We start from the raw sequence: 22,637 nt of genomic DNA, 5'->3' as shown, positions 1-22,637 counted from the left end.
CCGAAATTTAACAGAAATCAGTTCACTCAAGACAAGAGATGACATACCAGCTGTCCAGTCTCCAGGTACTGTCAGGGAGCATCCAGCTGTGCATTCTGTCTGTCCATAGCCTTCATAGAACTATTAGATTGAAACAGAAATAGCTTATTTATTTCATTTCTATTGCCACTTTAAAGGTTGATTCACTTGGTCTTGGTTCAAACTGCTGGTCTTAGTCCACTTGAGTCAGAGTTTCAACTAAGTTGGGGATGGGGGGGGGAAAGAAGGGGAAGATGCTGCCCTTTTACCAGACAGCCATTACATTTTTAGTTCACCATTCCATATTTATTCAACTTGGTCATTGTACAACATTATGCATTTTTACAGAGCTATTTAAAAAAAAATGCAGGTATATTACACTTAGCTGGGTAGGAAGCAGCTACTTAAAAATAAAGACAAAACAAAAACCCAACACATACACACAGTCACTTGACTAAGTACAAAGGAAGCAAAAAGAAGGTGCAGGGTAATTTAGGGCCCCTTCAGGACAAACTAAGGCAACTGGTAACAGATAAGATGGCCAAAGCAGCCCTTCCAAATGATTTCTTTGCATCCATATTCTTAGACACAAATACAAATATGCAATCCATTGGAACCTTAGGTAAGCCCAGTATAGATACCGACCCATTAACTGTTTGTGCTGACATAGTAAAGGAGCACCTGGAGGGGTTGAATGTATTTAAGTCAACAGGTCTTGATTATAGTCATCCTTGGGTACTTAGGGAATTAGCTAGTGTCATAGCAGAGCTGCTGGTACAACTGTTTGAGCACTTGTGGTGCTCAGGTCAGGTCCCAGAGGATTGGAAAAGGGCCAATGTGGCTCCTATTTTCAAGAAGGGGAGGAAGGAGGAACCGGGTAACTATAGGCTGGTTAGTCTCACCTCTATCCTTGGCAAGATCTTTGAGAAAATTCTTATGGATCATATTTGTAGGAAACCAGCACATAAAATGATGCCAAGAGGCAATCAGCATGGGTTCATAGCAGGCAGATCCTGCCTGACTAACTTGGTCTCATTTTATGACCAGGTCACAAAATGCTTGGATGAAGGAATAGAGGTAAATGTGATTTACTTAGATTTCTTAGGCGGCCTTCGACAGTGTCACACCCAGTTCTTATAAATAAACTAAACAGTTGTGATATAGATTATTACACAGTCTGGTGGGTAGAAAATTGGCTTAGGGGATGCACCCAAAGAGTGGTGGTGGATGGCTTGGTTTCTACCTGGAGTAACGTGGGCAGCGGAGTCCCCCAAGGCTCTGTCCTGGGACCAGTACTATTCAATATATTCATTAGTGACTTGGATGAGGGAGTAGAAAGCACCCTGTCCAAGTTTGCTGATGACACCAAACTATGGGGAGAAGTACACAAACCAGATGGCAGGGAGAGAATCCAAGTTGATTTGGACAGGCTGGGGAAATGGACCGAACAGAACGGGATGTAGTTTAACAAGGACAAGTGTCATGTGTTGCACCTGGGGAGGAAGAATCATCACTCCTACAGCCTGGGAGGGATCATTTTAAGTAGCACAACTATGGAAAGGGATCTCGGAGTCATAGTTGACTCCAAAATGAACATGAGTCACCAGTGTGATGAGGTACTAAGTAAAGCTAACTGCACCCTTTCTTGCATAAGTAGGGCATCGCAAACAGGTCTAGGGAGGTGATACTTCCCCTCTATGCAGCACTGGTCAGGCTACAGCTGGACTACTGCATCCAGTTTTGGGCACTGCACTTCAGGCCATCCACATCCCTTCTGGAGAGGGTTCAGAGGAGGGCCACTTGTCTGGTTAAAGGCCTACAGAAAAAACCCTATGTGGACCAATTGGGAGACCTGAACCTCTTCAGCCTTCACAAGAGGAGGCTGAGAGATGATCTCATGGCCACTTACAAATTCATCAGGGGAGACAACAAGAAATAGGGGATACAATGTTTACCCAGGTGCCTGTTGGGGTAACTAGAAACAATGGCCACAACCTAGAAGAGAGTAAATTTAGATTAGACATCAGGAAAAAATTCTTTACAGTGAGGGTCGCTAAAATATAGAATAGGCTTCCAAGGGAGGTAGGTGGTGCTGTCCCCTTCCTTGGAAGGGTTTAAAAGGAGATGGGACAAACACCTGGCTGGGGTCATCTGACCCCAGCACTCTTTCCTGTCCAGGGCAGGGGGGTTGGACTCAATGATCTAATAGGTCCCTTCCAACCCTAACAACTATGAAACTATGAATTATGAAACTATGACTGGGGCTCTTCATTCTTTTCTTTCACTTAAAGGGAATGAGGGAGATGGGGACTGAATCCTGGCTCTACCAGGTCTATAGTTTAGGTACAAAAATAGTCTTCTTAGAAGTAGGAAGTTTCATTTTTCTGGTTACTACTTCAGCACAGTGCTGCAGGACTGGTGTTGCAACCTATGGCCTGTAGGACAGCTCCAGCCTGCAAAGGGATTGAGCAAGCCAGCAAAATGTCCAACCTGGTCTGCATTTTAAATGAGGGCATGTCAAAGTCCCAGCCATATGTTGTTAATGGTGCAATCACCTCCCGTTCTACACAGCTGCTACAGCCCAGGTAGAAGGCTGCTCTTCTTGATGCAGCCTCTACACACTGTAGCTAGAGCAGGTGCAAATGAAAAATCCTTCTTGCATTGCACTAAAAGATCTGTCTGCTCACTCTGAAGGTCTGCTGCATGCTAGAAGCCTGCACCCAAGACAGTCTGTAACAAGACTCATTTGACCCCGACTCCCATGCTGCTATCATTAGTGCCCACACAAATTGCCAGGGGTGACCTCAAGCAGATTATAAAAAGGGACTATATAGCTCTGGGTGCAATGGTGAGGGAAACAGGATCCAGGTGGTACTCTCGTTGTCGTTCTAGGAAAACGTGTTTGATTGGAAGAGGCATCCTGGATATCAACATGTGGCTGCATAGATAGATGTCACCAGCAGGGCTTTGGCTTCTTGAAATACAACCCCATCTTTTCCCAGTCAGGACTACTGGGAAAAGATGGGGTCTACCTGGCAAAGAAGGAAAGTGTCTTCTCACACAGGCTTGCTAAATGAGTGATGGCAGATAGTGGAATGACCTTTTATTTAGCTGTGAAATAAGAAAGGGGGTAACTCTGATGAATAAGCAGTTGCAGACCAAACAATAGCAGCACCACCAGGATGTGGTGAGGACAGCAGATGGCAATGGTTTTCCTCCTGAACAGCCACATATATACTTTTACGGTGCTGCGACATGTTAACTACAGTCCATCACTACGAGCCTGCCCAGGTTCTACAATTCCTCAACAGTAAAGCAGGCAGAAGATGATGTTGTTAGAATCTCAATGGCTGCAAAGGTGGCTGAAGGCTGCAGCAAAACAAGATCAAGGTCCAGTTCTGTCAAGAGCCATGTGGAAGCTAATGTGCAGCAGCTTCTCCACAACAAAAAGTAGGTCACACACAGGCATCTTCCATGCCAGCCCATATTATACAATTGTGTGCGCGCACACATGTATGCATGTTTTGAGGTACAAAACAGAAGTGGGAGGTAGGCCTGTTGAAAACCTCTGGGTGAAGAAAAAAAAAAAGTTAGAAGGGAGAGCAGCAGAGGGGATGTCAGAGTGGGCATCTGCTACAGGCCACCAAGCCAGGAGGAAAAGGTAGATGAGGCCTTCTTTAAAAGGAACTAGTAGAAGTTCCCCCAAAAAATCCTGCAAAAATGAGTTCTCATGGGGGACTTGAATTATCATGATATATCTGAAGATCAGGTTAAATAGACACTTGGCTGGAATGGTTTAGTCAAGGATTATCCTGCCTCAAGCAGAGGGTAAACTAGATGTGGTCCCTTCCAGCCCTTTCTAGTGAAGGTGTGCACATTCTATAAAATTGTGCTGGGGGGGGGAAAATCAGAGGGTGCTTACAGAAAAAACACACAAAACAGCACTTTAACCTTGGCATGCCCCCATGCCAGTGCAACACATGCCCAGAAGAGGCACTGCATCAGTTTGACTCAGCTCACCCAATGTCTGTATAAAAAAATCACACATTTCAGAAGGCTTTTTGGCATTTATCCAATAGCTGATTCAATCAGCTATTAGATGTGGAACCCCCTTCCCCACCTCACCCAAAAAAAACAAACAAACCAGTACTTTACCAGAAGAGGAATTGTGTTAGTTCGACCTGGTTTCCCAGTGCCTGTATATGTTGCTTACTTCAATGGGGCTTTTTGGTACTTTTATCTGTCAGCCAAAAGCACAGTTCTAAACCTAGTTACCCAATATAGTCAGTCTAGCAGGAATGTGCCACAACTAGTCCATGTGTTCCGCTTTAAAGCTAGCTGCTGAGGAAACTCACCTGACAGCCAAGAGCTGCCCTTAGAAAAGTCAACACACTTGCTGATACAGGCGCTGCTCCTGTGATCATCAGTCTTACTTTTCCTCCCAAACTGGCCTGGAAGAGAGAGGCATGACAACTATGAGCCCTAAAAGCATTTTAGGGGGAGATTTTTCATAGTCCCTACAAAGTACTAAAAACATTGTATTTACCATTCAAAGTGGGGAAAGACATCAAGCATTGCCTTTGAATGGAGTATCAGACAATTCCAGCTGGGAGCTGTGGGGAGCCACTGTGCAGGGAGCTCAGCTCAGCGGGGCACAGTTTCCATGGTGCAGTTTCCTCCTTGCCCTACATCTGAGAGAAGGAACCTATATACTGCCACAGCTGCTCCCTGAAGCATGAGGCAGGAACAGGTAAGGAATGCCCCCCCCCCAATGCCTGCATTAGTTGGGGGGGGGGGAGGGGAAGGGGAGTGTCAAACTATTCCAGCTGGGAGGAGCAGTTGTGCTGCTCTTGACCCCAATGCAAGAAGCAGCTGTAACAGTTCCTCCTTCCAGCCTGCTCCATGTTAGCAGGGGATACAGGGGTAGAAAGCCAGGCAGGAAGAGGAAGTCTGCATGCTGCCGATAGTGTCCCCAGGTGAGCCAGGCTCCCAGTACAGCTACTCCCTGAACTATGGGGCAGGAGCAGCACTGGGCCTCCCCTCCAGATCAGCTGGAGACAGCAGCTGAAGTTGGAGGTGGTCACAGTGCTTGCCTCCCCACTACCCTAAGACTGTCCGCTCCAATTTCCCCATCATTTGCTTTCCTGCCACTATTTTCCTGCTGCAATAGTTGGGGCAAAGAGGCAAATTTAGGATGACCCCCAACAATAATTATAAACTTTTCCATGTAGGTCTAAAAATCAAACATTTATACATTTTCCACATCTAGAATCCAATTCTTGGGGAGGTCATCTTGACATGCTTTGTCCTCTTGTAATACTCCAATTTGGGCATGCCTTCAGCAAAAGCAAGTCAATTTTGACTTTATACACCTTTTAACTGAACAAGAGGAAAGGCAGGCAAGTGCATCTGGATTCTTATAGTCTAGCTAAAGGATAAGTCACTCAGAATAAGTTATGGACTGATTATAACAGCTTAAATTAGAAGGGGCTTTTGAGATGTAGGGCCATTAAATGATTTTAGGGCCTTTAACAGATCAGGTCTTTTATAAGCTTCACATGTGACAATAAGGCCTTATAGTACAAGACCACTTGCATGGCAAAAGTTACTCTGCTATCCTATGGGCATATTTGTAACCAGACTATTCTACTTCAAACTGAAAACTAGTTTCTATGTCTGTTGCAATTCTAGCTCAGAACTGCAGTTTTACAGATCTCCAATACACTAACAGAAATAAATATACCTGTATTTTGCGGAAGATCAACTTATCCCACAGGCTGTTATTTCTAACTACACCACTTCGAAGTTCTGCTTCTTTCCTTTTGGAAGCAAAGTCTAGTATCCACCGTTTCAATGATGTATTGGCTTGCCCAAAAATCTAGCATGAAAAACAAAAAGTTAAGTCTCACATTAGAAGTTTTGTAGACTTACCATAAAAAATGGAAAGAATAGAATGCCTAGTGAGCCTAGAAAACCAGGCTTCTTTGGGGTATGTTTTAAGCTACAAGTCTCAAACCTTCATACATAAGTTTCGTACCTGGGACAAGGCAGGAGATTCAGGCCCAGAGACAACAGCACTTATGCTTAGCTTAGGCACTCCAAATCCAAAAGGGTTCCACAAAGGCGCCTTAACTTCTACTACTGAATGTGTCCAGAACTGCCACTACCTTAGCTGTTTTGGTCAATTCCATTCCTTTCATGCCCAAGCTTACTGGGGATTCACAAAATGGGCCCCTTGGAACTTGACTGAAAGGACACTTTACCTGATAAGTGTGCTCTATATATGCCAACTTGCCAGTGGCACTGAATTCAGCAAGCAGTATGGCAGCCACAGACAATTCCTTTTGCAACACAGACCACACACTGCTTCAGAGACAATGCCCAGATTTCACAGAGTAGCGATTAGAATGTTTCTCTAGAAATTAAGTCTCCTTTTTAGAGTAGAGGCTATGGTAAAGAGCTTCCACTTGAAGCTGTGCCACTGTGCAGAAGAATGAAAGATTCATGGGCCAAAAGAACAAAGCAAGGAGCATGACTAGGCAGACAAGGTTCCTTGGGTGAATTTGATATTTTATTAGACCAACCCAAATAGTTGGAGAATAGTTATTAAGCAAGCTTTCGGGTTCAAAAGCCCTTCATCAGGCTAAGGAAGTTTCAGCAGTTGGTGTGTGCTCTTCCTGGATGGAATGAAAAGTAAAGCAGCCAGGGGCTGGGCTGGGGAGTCAGTTGTCTGCCTATGTCCTTAGACCAACACGGCTATAAACCTAAACCCCAGGAGCATGACTAGACACTCAACTACACATCATCCCTCTCCATCCTTGGAGTACCCCTTCTCACCAAGTTAGATTTAGACGTGCTTGCTCTTTCAAGAGCCATGAACCTTGCATTCTGAGCAGCTTAGTAGCATAGCTTTAACTAGAAGGGTAGGGTACTCCCACCACAGCCTTCCCCAAGAGGCAGGAACTGATCACTTTTAGACTAAAGAAAGCACTGAACCTATGTGTTTTCCATTTGCTAGACAGTCTTACCTTAAGAGCACAAGCATGGGGTACTACCACCTCTACCTGTGTACTAAATCCAGTAAGTCACTTGTCCATACCAAGACACTGAAATCACACCTTTAAAGTCCTGGAAGAAGTCTCCTCGAAACTTTCTCATGGCCACCTACCTGCAGCCCTGAATTCGGTGTCTAAGTCCAGCAGAAATGCAGGATTTCAGAGCTTCCTAACTGCCATCTTCGCTATCCTCCTACTGAGGTGGAATGGATTAGCAGCAGCCCCTCTTGGGCACTTCAGCTCCCCAACCCAGATTTGATTAAATTCCATTCTAAGAGATAGGTACCTAGTGAGGTGCTGCAATATACACAAGGTCTGAGAATAAATAATTTAAATACCACACAGCAAGTCACAACCCAAGTTTTACTCCTAATCCCATCTCATGTTCAGTAACACCTGGTGCCTCCCTACAAGCTCTAATGCAAGACATTTTCTTAATGCTTTTCTAAAAAGTATTTATTTTAAATCTGTGTTCTTAAATCTTTGATCAGACCGTTCCAATTTGGCAGCTAACAAGCTTACAACACAGTATCAATACAGCTGTCTCCAAAGTCAGTGTTTAGTTTAGTCCAATAGCTGACAAATGTTTCTGCCTGCCACACAAAACAATCCAGCTCAGGTCTGAGGCAGGTTGCTGAATCCCCCAGCCAGTCATTGAAGCCCTAGTTGCTCAGCAGGCCAGATAAGATGGTTCCATGAGCCACAGGTTGTAGAGACCCCTGGTTTAGTCAGGTTTTAGATAATGCTGCTCAAACACATACCACACCCTTCCTTCCTGCTAGAAAAACCTTACTTTATCAAACATCCTGTTCAGAAGTCTTGGTACCACAGGAAAAACTGTTGGCTGCAGTGTTTTTAAGTCATCCATAAGTAGTCTGATGTCCCCCTGGAAGAATCCTATTCGACCTCCGTGGCACAGAATCACACACTGTTAAGATTGTTAAAAAATAAAAATAAAAATTACATGGACACAGATTAAACAAGCGATTCAGTACTTTTGCTCTGTTTGAGCACATTTGGAATAAGGTAGACTCTGCCCCCTCTAAGAGTTAGGGCTGTGAGGAGACTTCCAGGAGAACTGTCAAAGCTCAAGCATTTAGGATACCTGTACATATGCAGGGAGGCTACTCTGACATGCTGTATTATTGCATGTCACAGCAGAATCAATTAATCAACTCTGCTGGAACATGCCAATTAGGCAATTAGCACACTCCAGCCAGCCTCCACGTCTCGTGCATCAGTATTGCCATGCTTCAAAAATGGAAGTGGGGGAGCTTTAACTACAAACTTGTTCAATGAGCGCCCCAGCCACCATTCTGAAGCATGGGGACACTGATACATGAGATGCTGCAGGCACTTTTATTAGAGCTTGCATCTCACCTTGCCTTCTTGTAGCATGTATAAAAACACCCCATGTTTGTGATAGGACAGAAAAAAGTGAAACAGCATGAGATGTGGCAACTGTAGGGATAAATCAGACCTAGATACAGTAGAATGAAGTATGGTAGGAAAGACTACTGACATTCTGGCATAGGAAAAACCTTAGCTAACTCACTTCTCCCAGCCACTAAGCCTATGCCAGAGAGCTGGCAGTGATCAATGTATCACTAGTGTGGCAGGTGCAACAATTCTAGACCCAAATAAGATCCAGATATTGTTACCTTTTAAAAAGGTAACAGGATATCTTAACTATATGCATGAGTGAGTAGTATAAAAAATAGTCTGACTGGAAGTGTACCTTCCCATGCATTTTTCTCCATTGCTGAATGATCCAAGTTGTTCAGGTTTTGTTAATTTCTTATGAGTTATTATACTAGGTCTCACCAATGAGGGAAAGCACTTAGTTTATACTTGTCAAATACAGAGAAGCTTTAAGCTTTTTGGTTCTGGCATGGGTTTGAAAGCTAGTTCAGATAAAAGGAAAAAGCCACCAATTCAAGCCACCATTTTTTGGAAGGATGAAGTACTTGTACTCATAAATGGACAAGCAAGCTCTTCCCATCCTTCCAATGATTCTAGAAAATGGAGGTTGTTTTAAACCAGCTTTATTGTGAATAGTAATACAACAGTGAAAAAAGGTAGAGCAGGGCAGGCAATTATTTCAGATGGAGGGCCACTTAACGAGTTTTGGCAAGCTGTTGAGGGCCACATGGGTAGCCCTGCCCCTTGACAGTTGCCTTGCCCCTCTGATAGCCATATCTGGACTGAAAGTCCTGTCCCCTAACCTTTGCCACCAGAAGTCCCTCCCCTTGTCCCCAGAAGTACTCCTGGTCGGGGGGGAGGAGAAAAAAAAGGCAGGGAAGAGTGGTTGCTATCTTGGAACCAGGAAAAAAAAATTGTACACTTAAAAAAAAAAAAAGAGTCAAAACACTTACTATAACATTTTAATTTTATTACAAAATATTTGTAATGGATTTGTGTACTTTCTAGAAGGCAGTCCATAACTCAAAATGGAGTCTTACTCTTATATTGTGTGGAGGGAGCAGAGAGTGTTGGGGGCATAGAGTAGGTAGGCAAGTAGGTAGGGGTTGTAGGGGCAGAGCATGGGTGCAAGGGATTTATGGACATCCGCTTCCCAAATCCCACACACACGGTGGGCAGCCCCCATGGCTGGCAGGAAGCTTGTGCCTGGTGCAGACACCGACGCTGGGCAGGGCACAGCTCCAGCCAGTGCTGTGTGCGGGCATGAGGAATGCAGCCTGCCCAGCTGCCTCTATCACAGGGGTTCTATGGTGCACGCCTGCAGCTCCTGCCCTCACACGGGGGAAGCAGGGGGTGGATCTCCCTCCACTCCCACTGGAGTCCGCAGACCTGCGCAGCAGGGGGCAGGGAAGGCAGCCAGCTCCAGTGCACGGCTTGCCTGGTGTCAGTGTGGGAGCTACAGGCACGCCACAGTAGAGGCAGCAGCAGGAGCCAGCTGGGAACTGTGGGACCAGGCAGGCTCCTGCTGCATTCTGTGGTCCCAGCATTGCAGCCAGCAGCGCAGCACAGAGCTGAATGGCCCAGCCGGGCACCTCCTGGCAGTGCACGGTTCCCAGTTGCAACACCAGAACTGCAAAATGCCGCAGGAGCTAGCCTGGCCCTGTGGTTCTCAGCTGGCTCCTGCTGCTGCTAGCCCTGACCCCTGGGGCCCCATGCTCCTACCCACTGCCACTCTCCCACTGCCTTTCCCTCCTTTCCTGCCCATCATCACCATTCCCCAACCAATCACTCCCCACCCACAGCTCCAGCACCACACGGTTCTGGCTGCAGGACCAAGACCGTGTGGTACAGCAGGAGCCAGCCTGGCCCAGCTGGCACCACATGGTTGCCAGCTGGGAACCACGTGGTGCCAGCTGGGCCCAGCTGGCTCCTGCTGCACCAGCGATCTTCCCCCACTTCCGCCTGTTCTTACCCAAGTTTCCCCCTTGGGCAGAGGGAGGCAGGGAACAGCCCCAGGGTCCCAGGCCAGGAGCCGCAGCTAATGCAGTGGCTTCTAACTGGGGGGGAGGGGGGCTTGCTGCTGGTGCTGACATCAGGTCCTGCTGCCGCCAGCTCCTGGCATTTTTGACAGGCAGTCATGGGCAGATAAATATTATTATTTTAAGATTTTGGGGGGGGGGGGGGAGGAGGGGGGGCGGCCCTGTGGGCCAGATAGGATTGTCTAGCAGGCTGGATCCAACCCATGGGCCATATTTTGCCTGCCCCTGAAATAAACCAACAGCAAAGACTTCTACTGACACAGTTGCTAGTAAGGAATTCCAGATAGTTTAACTATTATTCTAGAAAAGACTCCAATTTTGTTACGTAAGTTTTTCAATAACTTGGAGGCTAAAGTTGTACTTCATGTGGAAATTAATGCCCAATACTCTGTTAACTAGATACATTTTTGTTTCTTTCTAGAAAGGCTTACCTGCACCATTCTTTCAAACATATGTGCAAGAGGCAAATAGGAAATGTGTGTTTCACTTTCGTTGAGACTAAACGCACTCTGTAAAGAAATAAGCTTCTGAATAGTTATGTACTAGTACATAAATGCCTACCTCCACAACTCTCTCAAACATATGGGCCAGAGGCAAGAATGAGATCAAAATGTCATCTGGACAAGGAACAAATGCATTCTGCAATTGAAAGTGCCAAGAGGATAGGAAAAAGAGATCAAATTAATGTGAAAATTAAAACTTCATGTTTACAATTAGTACAAGTACATACTGACATACTTCTCAATAGGAGATAACAAGCTAAATACAGTTTATTTGCCAAAGTCTTTGGCTTTTACATACTTTGTATCAAGAAACCCCAAATAGTTCTGGGATATTTAAGTGCTTATTTTTTTAAAGTTTTTTAGACTATTAGTATTGAGAAGCATGCACAGCAGCCATTCAGAATTATTTGTTTCCTTATCATTTTCATAAAATTAAATAGTAGTCAAGCATCAAAAGGAACTGTAGAAGCCACAAAAAGTTATACTTGTTTTCAATAACCAAATTATGGTCATGTGCTCTAAAGAGTAACAAACCAAAAACCCAGTCTTCTATTTAGCCTAACTTACCCTAGATACAGTACCACAACAGTTCAGAAGTTTATAGTCCGAAATGGTTTGTTCTTTTCCAAGACACCCAGTTTTTACTTGCAGACTGTGGGATCTCAATGTCCATTAACAGTTTACTTTTTTACCCATGTGGTAACATCCAACATGAGACTAACTGAACTTCTAGGTCAGTCTAGTCCACTGCTATTGCAAGTAGCAGTGTCATAACAAACCCCACCCACATTTTGAACAGACTCCATCCTAAAGCTGCCTTCTAGAAAGCTGTTCAAGAACAGTCAGAGTTGGAAACTTTGGAATTCTAGCCATGAATAAGAAAACTGTTGTTTTATACCATTTGTTCTTGTGCCAAGATACCTCAGCTTAAGTAGTTTTTTCCCCTCTGGTGTTTCCTACACTTTTCACTCCCATACACATTTCTAGACAGCAAATCATGCTCCCTCTCAGCTTCCATTATCCAACTTTACTATTTATCCTCACATAAGCCTGAAAGGGACTTCAATAGAAGCACAACCTCTAAATCATAATTGCAGTGTTTTAAATAAGATTCAATGAAAGGAGAGAATTTCTAATCAAAGCTTTTAAACTCCTCCAAACAAGGGAAGGGGGTGTGGAAAGCCTATCATCCTCACAGCTTTTTGCAGCTGTGGTGCCAGTTCAAATTCATCTCTTTCTGAAGAAGATTCTCTCAATAGGTTTGCAATGCCACCATATTTATATGTCTACTGAAATCATGCCCAATACGCCCCAAAACAGTTCATGTGATTCTATGACCATCTCATTGGTAGCTCAGTTATTTCAGCAATAATCTACCATAACCTCCTCTCCTGTCTTTGTTTCTTGTCCCTAGAGAGCATGATACTCTATACTGTTGAAATTATTGGATTTCCTCAATCCAGTCCTCAAACCAACTTAATTCTTTCTCCAGCTGCATCTCCAGTTCCTGCGTCTTCTCTTCCAAGAGTTCTAGTCAAATGTTTCATATCAAGGCTTTGCCTTGTACCCAATTCAGATTACATGCGTTTCACTACTCCTGCTTCTGCTAATCTTGGTCTCCTCTGAATTAACTCTAATGCTGTTGCACTACCATTATCTTCCTATTCCCTAACCTTATAGTTAAGGATCTCAAAGTCTCCTAGAAATCCCTTCCATGGCTCTATTTACTGACCTCTCCACCAGTCATCAGGTCAAGCTTTTTTGTTATTGCTTTGTTTAAGTCTGGATCAGCCTACCACCACCATTGGTGAGATAAACAGAAGCAGCAAGAAGGAACATTTAGGAGGTTGTCTCCCAGGACTTCAAAAAACACAAGCTTATCAAAATCTCACCTGCACAAGATGACAGTTTTGTAACATCTTATAGAGACTTTGAGCCTGAAGTAATGAGTGAGAAACATTTGTGATACTTGATGCCTAAAAATGCTTCCACTAACCCAAAAGAAGAAATTGGGGAGGAGGGGGCAATTACTTTAGCACTGAAGTTTACCTCGGTAGATTTCAGAAAAGCAGACGCATTGCTCACTATATTTTGATGAGTGATCATAGCTCCTTTTGGGTTTCCTGAAAGGAAGACATTGACATACAACAGAAGTGCTTAGAAAACATCAAGTTGAAAAGACAACTTTACCATTTACCCTCACATACAGCTCAAAAGGGACTTTAGTTAGAAGCACAGCCTCCAAATTCAGTTACATGACATTTTAAGTAATATTCAATGAAAGGAGAGAAATGCTAATCTGTTTTCAAGATTAATTAAAAATGACATTTCTACAGTAAATTTTGGTGTTAGAATGCTACAAACTCAAGGAGACTGTTAACCTTTTTAGTCAGATTCATCTCCAACCAAAAAATTCTAGGCTTCTAGGAAAGGGATCCATTCAATACTGATGACAAGAGTCATCATCATTGAGCTTTTTGAGGCATATCTGGCCAGCATCTTCTCAGTTATCTTGTAACTAGTTATGTGCTAAAGAATGGAATCAAATTGTGTGTAGACTCCAAAGTACGAGATAGCTACAACTAAAAAAAAGTTAGGCATAAAGGCTTTAAAATTTAGCTGTCTAGTTTTACTTTATGACAGTCCTTATTTTATGGTAGGTTAAAGTTGCCCTTGATGTCTGTTCTGAAGATTCATTTTGCTCTCCAGGAAATTTGTTTCCCCGCTAGCCAATCCAGTAAAAGAGCTCCAATACCCGTTTACCATTTTCAGCTGTAAGAGTAGGCTAGTAACACTGCAGCAGGAGTCATGTAGAAATGTTGCTCCCAAATAAAAGTTTTGCCTATTCAGTATAAGAGTCTGCAAAATTCAATTAAGTGTACCTGTAGTTCCACTGGTGAAACAGATGATTGCTAGATCTTCTGGCTTTGGAGGCTAAAAGAAAGTAGTTAGTATGGTTATGATAAGTATAAAGATTTTTCTATATAAAAATGAGTCTTTTGAACAATGAAGGTGGTAAGTTTGTGCTATACAGTTTGATCTAAAACCAACTGGAGTTAAGCAATGCAGATCAGTTTTCTGTTGAATTAGTTCAATACTTACCACAGGTTTTTGTCTGTGAGTTCTTCCCAGGTCCTAAAAATGAGAGAAGGGGGTTCAAATATTTTGGCTTTGTGTTCAACTGACCCAGATGTTAAGAGCAAATATATTTTAAGAATGCCATTTCAAGTTGATACTATTTACTGATAAATAGAATCCAATTTAATTTAACAGAAACTAGGTGCACAGATCAGTCAAACCAACAACACTGACTATGCAAGCTCTTTTGTCCTTGGATAATTTGACAGACAAAAAACTAAAGTGAAATCTAAAATTTATGGACTAAGATTAGTCTATGTTTCCATTTTAGAAGTAGAAAATAGAATGACCAGAAAGTCCCTGATTATTGCAACAGAACTAGAAGTACCAGCTAAACTAGCAGACGAAGCTAAAGACAAAAGATGCCATGGTCAACTTACTGAAGATACGATATTTCAGTAAGCATCTGTTGACAACATTTAATCCGAAAGGTTCCTTTTCTACAGCCTAAATGATAGCTCTTTACATTCTCCTGCACTTTGTTTCCATGACAAGGACATGTTTTAATCTGCACTAACAGACTCACAGAGAACATACTTCCAACCTTTATATTATTACACTAGAAAATCAACAACTGGAGAGAGGCCTTGATGTCTCAAGTAATGCCAATATCCAGCATAAAAAAAAAAAAAAAAAAGAGAGAGAGTAGCACACATGCTATTGATTACAAAGGCTAATTGTGCTCTAGAACTCATTTATTTCAGACTTGTCACTGTGACAGGATGGAGTTTCCTACTTCCGGAATTTCCTTTCACTGCTTTACAAAGTAGCAATCTGATACAAGGCAGAAACTCACTAGCTACCAATTCCTCCTATACACTGCAAGAAAGAAATAAAAAAAAAAAATCTCTTTTCACTTCACTAAACTATAGGAGCAACCCATATTGATTATGGGCCTCTTCCAGATTTGAAGCAAACTCAGGCTGGAAAGGCTCAGAGCTAGATAAATTTGATCCTGAAGTTCTTCCTCTCACCAGTAGAGGATGTAATAGCTCAAAAGGAAAGCAGATTCAAGAACTGAATTTCAGCACCAATGAGCTTAAGAAAGTTCACACATTCCAAGTAAGAACAAGTTTATGAGTGCTTACATATAATGCAAGCTTGTATACAATCAAGGATTTAAGTACTATTTGAGGCCTTAGATGTGAGGGCTGACTGCATTTCAGTTTCTTTAATCCACTTTAGAAAAATGCAAGAATGAAGTACAGCATGTTTGGTTACCAGCCTTAACCTTTTATTAGTGGCCCAACCTGAGAGAGTACGAAATAATCTTAGAAGGGACCTAGTGAAGAAACTGTTTATGTCCTTAGCTGTACTGGTACTACACTCTCTTGGCTATGTGCTAGGATATATTTTAGTCTACAGTTTTCTCATGGATTGGCAACCACACCTCATTAAGAATTTGGCCGATTTCATCTGAAGGCAGTTGCGTTTCTAGTGGACATACAGTATTTCAGCTTATACTTGGGAAGACCTAAAGAGGGGTGTTACTGAACACATGTACTGAGATTTAAAAACCTCAATACTTTCATAGACAGGGGACAAAAAAATATTTCAGTCTTCAGGAAAAAAAAAAAAAGGTATTTAGAGCTTGACCTTTCCCATTAAAGTGGGAAGGTCTGGCCCATTGACTAGGCACACATGGGCCAGACCTGAACCATCTTCTAGTACACTGCACATCAGAGAAATGTGGCCCACATTTCTTCAACAGAATTCCACCCCTGCCCTGCCACGTGTCAGGATTTGTTGTTTTTCTTGGTTCTCCCCTATCCCTCACCAAAGCTTCCTCAGAAGCACTGGGTTCTGGCTGCAGCCAAGGCTAGGAGTTTGATTGAGGTATGCCAATGCTCCTGCTAGGACTTAAACCCACAGATTCCTCGCTAAAGAGTATTGTCCCTCTACTCAGGGTCAGGCTGATCGATGCATTTGCTGTTAAGAAGGAATTTTACCCCATGGTCAGCTTAGTGCAGACTGGGGGCTTTTACCTTTAAGGAGAAGGCGAGGCATGGCTCTCTTCCTTAGATTTCTCAAGCATATTTTCAACAACTTTTGCAGCAGCAAGATGTTGGCCCACTGCAGCAGGTTAGGGGGTTATGTCTCATGTTCGTGTCTGGGTGAACAATGTAGATCTGCCAATAGGTTTGTACAAGACGGTTTGGATAAGGGTGATCCTGCCTCAGACAGATGGTTGGACTAGCCTTCTGGAGGTCCCTTCCAGTCCTACTTACCTGTGCTCTCAGGACACAGAGGAAGTATTGAGTACTTACTCGGGCTAGGTATTTGCCCAGAAAGTTAGGAGATACTGCCTCAAAATCATCTAAGTTTGAGTTGAAATAAAATGGTAAATTATTCACTATTTGTCATCCAGGAACTGGAGGCTTAGTTTACTACAGGCCGCACTGCAAGATGCAATAGTGTATGCGCAATGTTTAAGCAGAACTTTAGACATGAGTCATTTGCCTCTACTGCCTGGTTCAAACATTTATAAAGCTTTGTGTGCTCTATAAACAAATCACCACTAGAGTCACTTCACTGCCATACTTCAAAATTATATGATTGGCTTATAACAGCCCCAAAATCTGAGAACTGTTTTACCTCCTCCCGATTAAAAAAAAAAAAAAAAAAAAAAAAAAAAAATGAAGGATACCAATCAAATACACTTAGCATACCAGCATACTTTAAATCAAAGTGATATTAGCCGTCCAAAGTTATTTGTAGGCTGAACAAAATATACTAAGAGACCGGTCTCAGTATGTTCCCAGGTCACTAAGGCAAAAAGTTCTGTTGTACAGTATTGAGCTGCTTTTTTTTTTTTTTTTTGGGGGGGGGGGGGGGGCATCATCATCATAATAATAATAACCACCTTTTAAAAAAGCAACCCCCTTTTCCCCCTGCTGTTGTGGGACAATTCCATTCTGAATCCAAGGAAAGTGAACAGAAACAAAGTGCAAATCTTCAGAGCTCAAAGCAGAGATGTTATGAAAAAAAATGCTATTTTCCTGGTCTCAGAAGGCCTGTAAGACAATAGTCTCTTGTTCCATGTGGTATTAGCAGCGTCATTAAGGCTTCTATTTCTGAAAATAGAGTGTTCTATTGTGCACCATTGTGTTGTTTTAGTACAGTTTATGCAACTACCAGCTGGAAGGTGTTAGTGTTTGGGCTAGTGATGTTAGGTCTCTATCCCTATAGAAGGAACCCATTTTTACCACAAGATTGCAACAAAAATAAGGCAGTTATGTCATAGAAGATGAACTGTAATTATTCTGCTGACCCTGTATCTTATTTAATACACACATCTTGGGGGTACAACTGAGACTGGCATAACCTTTGAACTAGTTTAAGTTTTTGTACCTTTTGTCTAAGCAAATATTTTTTTAAATTCATTTTAAGCATTGCAAAATGCCACTAGGAAGTTGTTTATTTGCTAAGGTTCTCTTTTGTGTACCTAGACGTTACCCTTTAGCCTTCATTTTTTGAAAAAGTTCAGTATTTCAAAACCAATTCAACAAAAAGATCATTACTCCACTGGACCCCAAATCGCAATCTCTACAAGGTGCTCATCTTTAAGAAGTGTAGTTAGAGAGGAGATTCTGGATTGAAATGGTAAGGCAGGGAAAGTACATAACTTACCTCTATTTCTCTCATGCTGAAAATCTCCACCCCACACTTCTTTCCATGGTCTACAAGATCATTGTCAAAGGACTCCATCATAACAATAGTGTTGAGGACTGGTGTTTCCCCTTTTTCCACATTACTTAGCAAAAGTTTGGCCTTGTCAGATTTGTCACAGAAAACCAGTGCTATGTCAGCTGAATTCAAGAGGAGAATAGCACATTATTAGTAGGATGTCTGGATATAGTATACTAGGTTTTAAAAAAAATAAATACATACATACATTTGAAAAGGTAGAAAATGTACAGAGAAGGACAACAGAAGTAACCAGGGGCCTGGAACATTGTCATGCAAGCAAGGATTAAAAAGGCTATGACTTTAGTTTGAAAAGGATAAGGCTGATGGGAGATGAGGAGTCCATAAAAATCATGAAGGGTATGAACCAAGTGAACAGGGAGCTGTTGTTCACCAAGTCCCAGAATATTAGAACTAGGGGGCACCCACTAGAAAAAACCCAAGGAGCAGTTAACTTCGGAGTTCATTGCCACAGAAGGTGGTAGAGGCAGACAGCATAAAAAAGGGACTAGACAAATTTATGGATGACAAATTGATTGATTAATAGCTATTGAACAAAATGGTTGGAGGCATTTCCTCTGGCATCTCTAAACACATGGTGGATACCAAAGGTATTGAATACGGTATAGATCACTAGATGTATCCAGTTCAAGTTTCCCTCTAAAACAGCCCGTCTTGGCTTCGTCAAAGACAGGATACTGCCCTAGATGGACCTCTGACCTAAGTATGATGACATTTACGTTCTTATGTATAAAACAACACCAAGGTGTCTACAAGGCTACAATCCTCTTTACCAGATAAAGTCTGTCATCTTGTGCTCGTATTTTGATCAACAGGAAATATCATACCTTTGTTCACAATGTAACAAATTGCATCAGCTCCCAATGTATCATAAAGAGGCACTACCACCATGGAGTATGCATAGCATCCCTGTTCAATGATGACCCACTACAGAGAGAGAGAGAGAAAAAAGGAAAAGTAAAAACAAATCCATGGGTCAGAATGTGGTCACTTGTCCCAAACAGCAGAGTTTTAAGATTCATGAATGCTAGCACTAGATTCTCAAAATAAGATAAAGAAGGTTCAGGCAAATGAATTAAAAGAACCCCTCTTTTGCATCTGCTTACTAAAGGGACACACTACAGATGGTCTTTCTAAATCAAGTTGCAGCCAAGCCAGTAGTTTATAAATCGAAGAATGTATCTGAACTAGCATCTAATTAAAGATAAAGCCCTTCCCCCCTCAGCAACAGAAGTTTAGATAGGCTTTATTAGAGAGAGAAAGATTCCGATGCTCCATCACCATCAATTTGATCCTTTAGGATCTGTAACGTTAGCCAATTCCAGTTAGCCAAGAAAGCTACATGCATCTTTAAGCCATCCTCCCCTTGCATCTATGATTCTTTAGGGACTGCACAGGGAGAGGAGGAGGGGTGGGGGAAAAGGAATCTTAGACTTAATACAGGAAAATGTAAGTGTCTTCATAGGAAGTTAGCCAGTCCATTGCCTGACCAAGTTTCAGTATTCACATGTTTATTCTTTAGATTTAATGAAGTAGTCTGTGTTACTGAGGTACAAAACTACAGACCTTTCTGGTATGTTTGTTAAGCTCATCTAGAAAGAGTTGGAAGTTTCCTGAACTAGGAAAGAATTGCCATATTTACTGATTAAGCCAGGCACTAGCTCAGGGAATTTCCTGAAGGAGTCCCTGTTATGTGTTAGTTGCAACACTGTTTCATACTCCTTTCTTAAAAAGGCTTTTTATAAGATTTGTGCAATGCCTGCTTAACTCCAATTCTTGGATCTAAAAACCTCAAAGTCCACTAACTTAAAGTATCACATTGGAGAAGTCAATCAGGTCATCCCAGCCACTGATCAGTCTCCCACACAACTTCTCACTAACAGATCAACTTCTGGCTCCTTTAGTGCCAAAGTGACAAAATAAGGATGACAGTCTAAAAGAGCTGAAGTGATCAATGAAACCCATTTATTAGGAATCTTTTCACTTTTCCTTCCTCCCTCCATACCTTTTTTAGGGCATGGAAATATAGTGTTGTAGCCCTGGGATTCTTTCTGTACAACATAAGTGAATGTTTAGGAGTCAAACTTCATATCTAAGTTCTGGTAGTTGTGTGTGTGTGTGTGTGTGTGTGTGTGTGGGGGGGGGGGGGGGGGGGGGGGGGAGAAAAAAAAAGACTACCCACTATATACTTGAAATATGAAGAGGAAATTTTAATATTGACACCCAGGCATCAACCTGAATCTAGAGTTTTTGTATAAGCTGCTTAACCAGTTTTGTTATACAGATTTTGATCTCTATTATGAAATCCAAATCATGAGGGTTTTTCTGGTTTTGGGGCTTTTTGGGGGGGGGGGGGGGTGTTGTTTGTTTAAGTAATGAATACATGATTTAAGGACATGTTTTGTACCAGCTTGTTAATTTAATTCTACTTCAAATAAGCTGGCCTTATTAGACTGAACGCTAGTATTTAAAATGTTATTTCTACATGAAGATGCAGTATCTGAGCTACCAGAAACAAGGTATAGCAGTATAGTTTCATCAGCATGGCACTCCATCAGAGCTAAAAATGCCCTGCTTACTAGAACGGTGGCCTCTTATACCAAGTACCATGCTAGTATAGCAACATGGCTTATGGAGCCCAAGCAAGCTCTGGTATTCCAATATACTCTGGTTCAACATCAATTCAAACTTAACTGGTCTAAAATGTTAAAGTGTTCTTTAAAGGCTTATGATACAAAACAACAGCTTTCATGAAGCAATGTGGCATTTTAAAATGGATACCAGGTGGTCAACTGATGGCTCCCTTAAGTAGAATCTGGGTCTCATCATTTTTTTTTTTTTTCCACTGCTTATTCAGGTGACCCTGTTTAATTATGCCATTTATCTAGCTTTCAAATCTCATTTATTGATCTGTAATGTTTGCTATTTTTCCATGTTCTGGCCCAAAGACTTGGACCAACAGGTCCAAGAATTGCCCAAGACATTTGAAAAGTTACCTGCCTTTTGCCAACACTTGCACTCATGTTTTAAAAACAAAAACAAATATGATGCTTATGTGGGTGGCCTGATTTCTTGAAAAAAAATCTTATTAACAGTTATGTCACATGCAGATGCTGCATACAGTAAGGTTTTTTGTTGGGGGGGGTGGGGGGAGAGAGGAGATAGACAGTCCCCCCCCACACACACAAATTAAAACAGCTCCAAGTATATATTCTTTGAAAGAGCCTTCAACTTGCTTTCAGCTCATTAGAGCTCAAGACACTGAAGAGTCCATATTTTGCTAACATTTTTTGCATGCGAGAGCAGCATGAATTGATACTCTGGGCAAACATTGTGATATCTGGGAGGACTAAACTATTTCTCCAGAGATCCATGCTCAGTTTTGAGATAATACTTTATGAAACTAAGCCATCCAAAGTGTTATATTTGTGCTTGTTAAGCAAGGATTACTAAGTACCTTAGACATTAAGCCACTAAGTTATCGCTTTAAATAAAGGACAAGTGGAGGTTGAATGCAACTGAGCAGAGCAAGCAGGTTAGTTTTTCACTTGGGGACATTTATGTCCTGAAGTTAAGTCTTGAGCTGACTATTACCCTGTTGTAACCTTACCCTGCAATATGCATCTCCATTTACAGGCCATCTGACCCCAACATTTTCAGAAAGGGAACATTAAATATGGGTTTCCACTACAAATATTACTTTTATTTTGTTGGCCTACATCATAGCACTCTTCTTCTATTATACGTGTGCTTCTATTTAGGTGATTGAACCAGTGTTTGGTAGTATACTTAGGGGGGTTTTTTTGGAGTTGGCTTTGTCACTCATTTGAGCCTGTTACCTCTGGTCTGTTTTGTGCAAAGATTCCTATATACTGATCTGGAGCTGGTTTGTAGCCTCTGTAAAGTAGAGCTGAACCCACACATTCTGCTCTCTCTGAAACCTGAAAGACAAGACAGTCAGCCAAGTTACTAACAGCAAGTTTGTAAGTGCACTATATGCATCAGAGACAGATGCTTATGTCTCACAGTCTTACTAACTAATCTACATTTTGAATGTTCTCTAGGTCTGGATTAAGATGTTGCACTCTCCACTTTTGGTCACTTCAGGTGAAGTCTAGTGTCATTCAAAAAAATATTCCAAGTCCTGTTCCAGCTGGATCTGAAGGCCCAGTACTATTTCATGCAGATGTACATAAAACATCCAGGCAGTTGGGCCTGCATTAAGTCCAAGGGTTGCTATACATGAATGGATTAAAATCTCCAATTTCTGGTTGATCTGAGCCAGACTGCATATCATGTATTCCTCATACAGTTATGAAACTGTACAAGTTTCTCTGCAGTGTTTGCAAGAAAGCAGCTTGCTTGCAAAGAAAGCAGAAAAACAGAGTAGGGGTACAAGAGTTGCTTCTAGACATTGCCCATTACATCTACAATAATGCTTTTCTAATATAAGCTCAGAACGTTTCTTGTACATAATAGCCAAGTCATTCCCTACTCTCAAGTTGCTGAGAAATTTTTACTGGGCTCTCAAAACAGAAGCTTTTTCTTAATGACATGAAAATTCTTCCAATTTCAGAATGTTACCATATCATCTAGAGAACCTAGCAGTATACATTAGATCAGAGTTACAGCAAGTTTAAACTGGACTTTAGGAAGAACTTCTTCACAGTTCGAGTGGCCAAGGTCTGGAACAGGCTCCCAAGGGAGGTGGTGCTCTCCCCTACCCTGGGGGTCTTCAAGAGGACGTTGGATAT

General features: G+C 42.1%; 1 protein-coding gene across 4 annotated transcripts in view; it reads right to left on the bottom strand.

The window, feature by feature from the left end:
- ACSL1 (acyl-CoA synthetase long chain family member 1) overlaps nucleotides 1-22,637 on the bottom strand; it is a 58,717-nt gene that overhangs the window by 12,050 nt on the left and 24,030 nt on the right. For 3 of the 4 annotated variants that reach the window (XM_019481334.2, XM_014594841.3, XM_019481335.2), the window contains 11 exons: nucleotides 21,723-21,824; nucleotides 18,711-18,810; nucleotides 17,806-17,984; nucleotides 14,140-14,172; nucleotides 13,920-13,971; nucleotides 13,087-13,160; nucleotides 11,096-11,173; nucleotides 7,867-8,001; nucleotides 5,762-5,896; nucleotides 4,374-4,469; nucleotides 48-120 (listed from right to left, as the gene is read on the bottom strand). In XM_019481334.2, coding sequence (XP_019336879.1) covers nucleotides 48-120; nucleotides 4,374-4,469; nucleotides 5,762-5,896; nucleotides 7,867-8,001; nucleotides 11,096-11,173; nucleotides 13,087-13,160; nucleotides 13,920-13,971; nucleotides 14,140-14,172; nucleotides 17,806-17,984; nucleotides 18,711-18,810; nucleotides 21,723-21,824 — 1,057 coding nt within the window. Of the gene's footprint in view, nucleotides 1-47; nucleotides 121-4,373; nucleotides 4,470-5,761; nucleotides 5,897-7,866; nucleotides 8,002-10,965; nucleotides 11,044-11,095; nucleotides 11,174-13,086; nucleotides 13,161-13,919; nucleotides 13,972-14,139; nucleotides 14,173-17,805; nucleotides 17,985-18,710; nucleotides 18,811-21,722; nucleotides 21,825-22,637 lie in introns of all 4 variants that reach the window. The other variant, XM_014594842.3, reaches the window with a different exon arrangement.

The sequence above is a fragment of the Alligator mississippiensis genome, chromosome 2, assembly GCF_030867095.1.
Source record: "Alligator mississippiensis isolate rAllMis1 chromosome 2, rAllMis1, whole genome shotgun sequence".
Classification (NCBI taxonomy): domain Eukaryota; kingdom Metazoa; phylum Chordata; order Crocodylia; family Alligatoridae; genus Alligator; species Alligator mississippiensis.
This window is presented reverse-complemented; position numbering and strand designations above follow the sequence as displayed.